Consider the following 8,304-nt stretch of genomic DNA (forward strand, 5'->3'; position numbering starts at 1 on the left):
CGCGAAAGAAAATTTTCTTAATACATAAGTTAATATGTACTGATGATATACATTTACGATACTATCTCAATACTATACATATTTCTTATCACACACATATACATTCACGACACTTTCTCAATACTATAACGCGAGAAAAAAAAAAAAAAAAAAAAAAAAAAAAAAAAAAAAAAAAAAAAAAAAAAAAAAAAAACTGAATAAGAGCAATCACATACTACGAGTACAGAGTGTACTACAATTGACAAAAATATACAGAATGGCAACAAATAAACACGAGCTATCAAATCAAGCAGTTAGCCATGTTTAATTTATTTTCAACAAATAAACACGAGCTATCAACTATACATATTATAATAATGAATCAATGATGAAATAGGAATAATTACCAGTAACATGAATAGACCTACCACTTTAAATAAAATACTCCACCCCTTAACCTCAATTACATTACTCGTGATTAACATTACTCGTGATTAACATAACTCGTGTGTCACACGCTAACCTTTTTCAACCGATGTCCTAATATGAAAGGAAGAAAATTATATCTTATCCTAAATACTTCCTCTGTTAATGGTTATTTGCAACAAAAGGGTATTATTTGTGAGATATAAAATATTCCTTTGTTGCAAATAACCGTTAACGGAGGAAGTAATAAATATACCATAGTCCATAGGAGATAGATGTTCTAGATGAAAAGAGTTAAAATGGAATTAAATGAGAGAAAATTCTTAATTCTCCTGTAAAAAATAAATACAGTAAGGGTTCGTTTAGCATCGCTGTGGTTTTCTGTTTTTTGGTTTTTTGTTTTTTAAAAGTACATTATATATGTCACATAATGAATCAAAAATTATTTAGACTTATTAAAATCATGATAATTTTGAAAACTGACAACAAAAAAAGTGAAAACACCTTTTTCTTGTTTCCTGTTTTTGGTTTTTAGTTTCCAAAAAAACAGAAAATTGAAAACAAAAAATGATGCCAAACAAGCCCTAAGTTATTCCATTTCCATATTGTTCTTACTTTACTGACCATAGCATTGATAAATGTAGAATAAGTAAGACAAGACATTTTAAGACATAATAACAACGGGTGTCGGGTGAGGCCTCCAGATGCCCTTTAGAAATTTCGGAAAACATACCTCGATGCAGCAACCAACAAGAGTTCATGTTCTTGGTGGTTGACGCATCAGCCAAGGTTTTTCATGATCAGAAAATATGAGTGACTAACCCACATACTTTATACAGCCAAAGATGCACTCAGGCGGTCAGGCCTTGCCGTTCAAGACCATCAAACTTTTTTTAGCATAAAATTGTATTCACCTGTTGCAGAAACTATAAGCTCTAGTATTATGTCAACTTAAATAGTCCTCCAGAAATTGAATAAAGAGATGCTAGCTAATCTGGTGATGAAAAAATGATTATCAGGGTTTAAGAGCAAATAATTTACATATTGTAAAGAACTGTGTATTAATCTCCTACTCAAAACTCTATTTCACGTAAAAGAAACCAGAAAACCTCATCAACATAACCAGCTTGCATCTTATGCTTTCGTTTAACTTCATCGTATAAGATAGCTATTTAATTTGTACATGTACCTGTACAGCTAGAATTAACTTCAAGGTGTGATGAGCTGCTTAACTAATAACTACGGACTGTTGTTCTCAGCCAACAAAGCAAAATTGAAGTCATTAACTAGCATTTGATGGTGCTTCAGTCTCAGGTTGAATTTCATCATATGTGCCAGTAGCCTCATTGTATTTGTACCTGCGCAGAAGTTCAACGTGTCGTACACACAGATAAATAACAGAGATATTAAAAACAATTCAGATGAACAGTAGAAATCTAAGGCTGTTAAAAGAGCACTTATTATATAAGATCACCAAAAGCAACCATATCAGATCCTAAAATCCAAAAGAGATGGAGTCAGCTACAAAGACTGAAGTGTCATCACTATGAGTAGCACACATGAGAGCAAGATTCTGAACATCTAGCAAACATTTCACAAGCAATTCACACAAACAAATATTACTCATCCAACCATGCAAAAATTGCATTATGCTCCTTCCCATTAACATGGGGAATAAGTAATTATGAAATAACCACTCTCAGCTACAGAACATGTTCAAAAAGTTTACTATCATCTGGCACCTGTCATCTCACTAATATCACTAATGAAAGTTTTTTGAACTATTTATCCCAGAATACCCCCCCCCCCTCTCTCACTAACCAAAAATAAACCAAACTCGAAGCAAAATCCAACAAATACATGGAAGTGAATAAGAAGTGAGAATTACCATTGTCCTGATGATGCAGAGCAAAACAATCCAGTAGAGGGATCATAGTAGTATCCTAGGCTGCTACTGTAATAGTATCTGTGAATGGAAACACTTCATCAGATGAACTGAATGGATAGAGCTAAGAAAAATGGGAGAGGGAAGATTGAATAACAGAGCAAGAATAAACTAAAGAAGATAAAGCATAACCAAGCCACCACCAAAGACCTAATCAGGTATGGGAAAATGTGACTGTGCATCGAGAGTTGAGTCAACAGAAGATACACTTCATAAAACTACTCAAATTAAATCTCAACAAGTTCAAACAGTAAGGACTGTAAAAGAAGAAACACAGGTTAACAGGAAATATTATTAAAAAGGTGTAAGAAAGTACCCTGATGTTTCATCGTATACATAATCACTTTGCCCAGCCCAAGAACCTAAAATAAATGAGAATGAATTATATCACCAACTATGTTATTATCTTCTTCTTAAAGAGAGTAAACATAAAGAAATAGATCATATGGGCATTAACCATACTTTCTGAATCTTGGTTTCCGTTTTCCACAGCCATCTGAGTGCTTGTGTCCACGCTAGGCATAGAGGCATCATTATTCTGCTCAGAATTTGCAGCCACATTACCATCTTCATCAGCAAACATGTCAAGTGCATCATCCTCAGTTCCTGACACAACATTATTTCTTGCTCGAGCAAGGGCCTCATATCCTTCTACAGGAATTTAAAAAAAAAAAAAAAAAAATCAAAGAATGGTCACATAGTTAGTCTTGCTAATAGAACATAAAATATGGAAACAAGTTGTATAAGTAACAATTTAAGATAAGGATTAAGGAAACATATTTTCCTTGTAAATGGGTGTGCAACACATGGAATGGGATACCTTCTAAAGAGCCAAAGAAAACCTGTCACACCCCCCCCCCCCCACACACACACACACACAACCCTAGAGGAAAGAGAAGCAATCCAAGTGGTTCCCTTTCACACTAAGAGCTCCCAAATTCTCTTTCACCACCAAAAGGCTAATAATGAAAAGGAAAAGACATATGGATTTACATACAGTCACTACTAAAACACTAAAGGGAAAAGGAGTGCACAAAAGCAAACAGGAAACATGAAAGTCATAAATTAACCATAACTTCACACAAATTTTACCAATTTGAAAGATGTTCACACAGAGAGGACCTCAGAATTCATCAAGCATAAAACAGCAATTCAAATATGCCATGTATACAACAGAAATTACATTAATTTAGTACTATTCAAGGGTTCTCAGCCAGATAATATTATTAAAAATAAAATAAAATAAACATAATGAAAGAATTTTTTTCATTCACAGGCTGCCAAAACTAAAAATACAAACCTGCCTCACGTACAAAAACCTCTCGCTCTTCATGATAAACATCTGCAATGATAAGTCAAGAATTAAGCTACTTATAATTATTGCAAAATGAGAACATAGAATAGTTAATCAAAAGCTAACAATCAGAGATATGAGTAACAAAGTGCTCAACTGTAATCCCCATTTTCCATCAGTCGCATGGCATCTTCAGTGATTTGGTCAAAAACATGTTTTGTTTCTACAGACATTTTTACTCTCTTGTCAGTTGTACCTTTCAGTCTCTTCAGTGCTTGTAAAACCTGCAAGACACAAATTTATCACAGTTATCCACAACATTATAGCAAGAAAAAGTATCCATCTGAACATATTAATATAATATAGACAAGACGGGAACATAAGCAGCAATGTAATAGACTGATTTCTGGTATAGGATACTAAGCACCTTGTATGCACTACATGACTCCTAAATCGCATGGCTTTTGAAAAAAGCAATGAGATAAACATATCCAACAGTTAAACATGACAAATTGCTGAGGCTAGCAAGCTTGATGCAAAGAGATAGAGAGCTTAGAACAAAATCATAGAGGCTCCAATGAACCTTAAAGTTGGAATGGCCAAACTAAGGACTGGCCACTCCGATGAGTTTTTGAATAATTTACAGAAAAACAGATAAAAGAGAGAAGAGCAAGAGTACGATACCGTTTCACCAGGCTCAAGAACATCAGCTATACGGCGCTTTATCTTTCCTATATCATCAGAAGACATCTCCTGCTCTTCATCATCATTATTAGGAATAGTGGAAATTCTATTAGCAAGCTTTGGGTCCACTTCAAGGCTATCAAGCCATGCATCCTGCAAATAAACATACAGGCAATTAAAAATTAAAAAAAAAACATATTATGCAAAGGTCAAATTGTTAAAAAAATTTGAAAAAACTAACTCAACAGTATCGCATACCTTCTCTTCCTTTTCAGGTACATATTCCACAAAGTTTCCCGCATCATCAAAGTAACCTTCTTCTCTTTCTTTTTCCAAATTAAAAGGCTCCAATTGGATACCATCATCAACAAAAGATTCATTCTCCTGCCAAAAGCAAATGTCCAACATTCAAAACCATCATCCTATCCTCAAAAACATGTACAACAGTAGAGCAACTGTCGTAAACAAAGAAAGCCTCACAACAGTAACTTTCACATAATATGAACTCTGTAGATGACAAGCAGAGAAGTTCTTTCAACAGAGAGGGCTTTGGAACATGGATAAACATTAATGCAGGAATATTAGGAAACACTAACAATTTACTCGCAAAACAGGAAAAAATATAACCAGGCTACAACCATCATTATTCATTATAAATTTATAAGCCTATATCTCTCCGGTAAAGTTTGTCAAAGTGTCATGGCACAAAAATCCATTTTCCAGCCTTCCCAACCTCTTTCGCCAACAACTGAAAATCCACTACAAAAATACGAAAATGGAAGAGCCATATTAGCCTTAGCTGAAACTCAAAACACCTGGAACTCACATCTTTAGTACTACCTCCAGGCTCCAGCCCAAAAGAATAAGCAGCTTTTGACTATAGACGTTCAAACTCGCTCAACTCAAATTGCCAAAATTATAAATGTATCAAGTTTTACTACCATATAATAGAGATTAACACTTAAATTTGACAATGTGTAACAGAAAGTCGCAAACGACCTACTTGTATTATATAAGGGCTAGTAACTGTCCGGGAAATTATTTTCCTTAGATTCATGGGAAATATAAGCTCAATAGCAAAAAATGACTTTGTTCTCTCTCCCATTTTACTCAATATAATTAACCAAATATACTTTCACTCCCACCAAATTAATTCCAAAGAAACCGATTTTCAGAAATCATTCCACAAAATTACTCTGTAACAAACCTAATAAGCTAACAACTCAAAGCACCAAACTAATTCAAAACTCACCCTAAACAGCCAATGCAACACCAAATCATAATTAAATTGTAAATCATATGATTAATTAAGCATTACATACATTTAATCAATACGAAAAATTACAAAAAGTAAAAGAACAAAGAGAATACCTGATATTGAACTTCAGCAGCAGAAATTTGAGCAACTTCAACCTCACCATCTTCAGTAAAAAGCTGAGTAGTCATATGAACACGGCGTTTCGCCCGCTCTTTCGCAGCGACACGAGGGTCCGAAAGATCAACCGGACCAGCTATTTCAGCCTCCTCCTTCACCGCCACTGGCTCAGGTGCTGCTTCTCCCTTTAGCTTCTTCTTCTTCGGAAATCTAACTCTCTTTTGACTGCACAAATTCACATTCATGTTTAATCGAGAAAAGAATCAAAAATTGGAAATGAAGTTCGACAAATTAGGTTTTGAAAATTTGTGTAGTGATTGAAAAAAGGGGGAAAACAATGAATTGATTGAAATGGAAGAAAGAGAGAGAAAGATTACTTGTTTTTGTAGGAATTGTCATCTTCGTCGATGAATGGGCGCTTGCGAGAGGATGATGAAGGTCCTTCCATGGCGATTTTTGTGCTGTGTTTCGCAGTTTGCAGTCGAACTCTCTAATTTCTCTTCCTGTAATGGTTTTTCACTAAGGCGGTACGGAGTAGTAATTTTATTTTTGTTTATTTCCATTCAATTTATTTATTTATTTATTTTTTTTTTTTAGAAAATCAAGTTACCACAGCCCACAGTCCCACACTCCCACACCGTATGGCAGGGGTTTTTCAAGTTAGTCGGTCAGGTGTTACCCGAGATACCCTGACTAAAAAACCCCTCAAGGCCTCAAGTAACCCATAACCGATTAATATGTAACTCATGACCGAGTAATTCGAGTAAAGCCTGACCAAGTAGCCCCTCGAATAAGTGAATAACCCCTGATTGAACCTTTCAAGTAATTCCTGATCGAGTAACTTTGGCCAAACGATGTGACCAGCCACGTATAAAAATTTGTGGTTAAAAAATGTGTAATTTTTGCAAGTTTCCGTATTATCTAACTTAAACTGTAAGTAGCAAGTTTTGTCTGTGATATTACAATTTTGTCCCTCAGAGAATAATTGAGGCTTCCTCCTTTTTTAACAAGGCCTTGTTTTTTTTTTTCATTTTGGAATAGGAAGGGGTGATTTCATTAAATAATAATAGTCATTTTTTGGCACTTACAATCATCCCTAAAGAAATCTAAATTCTCAATACAAGAATTAAATGCCCCTAAACTAATGGCATCGCTTCTGAACTGCTCTGGATAATTTTAGATGTCTTTGCATCGTTCTTGACGAAACTCCATTGATATATAGTCGCAAAAGAGATATAACTTGATTGATCATCAAGATCTGCAAATTTATAAGACGAATCTTCTACATCTGCACCCCTATACCAACAGACGTGCAATTCCACAAATTTACAAGACGAATCTTCTAAATTTGTTTCCCTGTACACACTAAAACCAAACAAACAAACAAACAATACTAAACCCTACATAGAGGGACTGACAAAACCCTACATGGAGGGACCGACTATAATCAACATTACTGATGGTGATCTTTATTGGCCAAAAACATTAGATTAAAGAAGAATTTGAGGTTTACCATCGATAAAATCGATGGCAGCCCTAACAAGGCCTTGTTATCTCTTCTATTTCAATGAAAACATGTCACTATTGAACCAACACCTCCTTAGACTTGTGGGGGTGTTTGGTATGTGGGATTATGATATTGGAATAGGTTTGGAAATATGAGATTATGGAATAGGTTTGGTATTATTAACCCTCTATTCCCACCATTTTATTCCCTAGGTGGAGTAATATAGGTAAAAAAAAATGGTGGGAATCCTCTAACTAAGTAAAAAGATATATTTGTCCTTAATTTAGTAATATACAAATATATCAAATTTTGAGATTGAAACAACAAGGATAAAATAGTTAATTTGGCATTTAATCCTAATTTTATTCCCAATTAAATTATATGTAAACAAGAGATTGGGAATATTTGATAAATTCTCACTTCTACTTTATATTCCCCAAATTTCCATTCCCACATGCTAAACACTCGTAAAGGGGAGTAAGGGAAATTCTCTATTTTCAAGCATATGATTGTCGTGCATTGACTATTCAATACTGATTGGACAGTTTTTTATACTCCGTTAACAAAATAAAAATATCAAGAATTAAAAAAAAAAAAAAAAAAAAACTATCTCATCATTCTCATGCAGTCATGCTTTACCTTCCAATAAACTTTTAACTATGATGCACCAGTACTTTGTTTTTGGTGAAATTTTTTTTGGTGAAAACCAGTACTTTGTACTTTTCAGTAAATTTATCACTACCAAGTAGTACTTGGTCTAGTGGTAAAGGATTGCATTTCATAACCGTGAGGTTGTGGGATCGATTCCCATAATGGGCAAAACCGCTCTAAGTTAGGGTGAAGGTAGGAAATCTTCAGCCCAAAGCACCCTTCTAGTGTAATAATTTATCTCACAACCGAGGTTCTAATATCCAAATCTTATCACTAGACCAAGCCTTGCTTGGTTTTTGTATGATATACTTATAACAACAAGAAAAAAGATACACTTTTTTTTGGGAGTATACTTGAACATGGCATTTCATTTAAAACATTTGTTTGTACAAGTGGAATAGGGCTACATACTTACAGGTTACATCAAAAGGAGAAGGTGAAAA

The 8,304-nt window shown here is 34.4% G+C and overlaps 1 protein-coding gene across 1 annotated transcript; it reads right to left on the reverse strand.

Annotated features, from left to right (window-relative positions):
* Positions 1 to 1,375: 1,375 nt before the first annotated feature.
* Positions 1,376 to 6,221, reverse strand: LOC145621017 (uncharacterized). The gene is made up of 10 exons (XM_081675755.1): positions 6,081 to 6,221; positions 5,700 to 5,928; positions 4,587 to 4,712; positions 4,329 to 4,481; positions 3,802 to 3,928; positions 3,651 to 3,692; positions 2,813 to 3,001; positions 2,667 to 2,712; positions 2,294 to 2,371; positions 1,376 to 1,763 (listed from the first exon to the last, which is right to left on the reverse strand). The coding sequence occupies exons 1-10, from the start codon at positions 6,149 to 6,151 to the stop codon at positions 1,688 to 1,690; spliced, it is 1,137 nt and encodes a 378-aa protein (XP_081531881.1). The 5' UTR covers positions 6,152 to 6,221; the 3' UTR covers positions 1,376 to 1,687.
* Positions 6,222 to 8,304: the final 2,083 nt, after the last annotated feature.

The sequence above is a fragment of the Chenopodium album genome, chromosome 27, assembly GCF_948465745.1.
Source record: "Chenopodium album chromosome 27, dcCheAlbu1.1, whole genome shotgun sequence".
NCBI classification, from domain to species: domain Eukaryota; kingdom Viridiplantae; phylum Streptophyta; class Magnoliopsida; order Caryophyllales; family Amaranthaceae; genus Chenopodium; species Chenopodium album.

Excerpts from the sequence above, each read along its gene's own strand:
- LOC145621017 (XM_081675755.1), bottom strand. The coding sequence starts at position 6,151 with ATGGAAGGACCTTCATCATCCTCTCGCAAGCGCCCATTCATCGACGAA. Across the intron at positions 5,929-6,080 it reads GACAATTCCTACAAAAACAA|TCAAAAGAGAGTTAGATTTC; the intron begins GTAATCTTTCTC and ends GAATTTGTGCAG. Across the intron at positions 3,693-3,801 it reads GATGGAAAATGGGGATTACA|ATGTTTATCATGAAGAGCGA; the intron begins GTTGAGCACTTT and ends TTATCATTGCAG.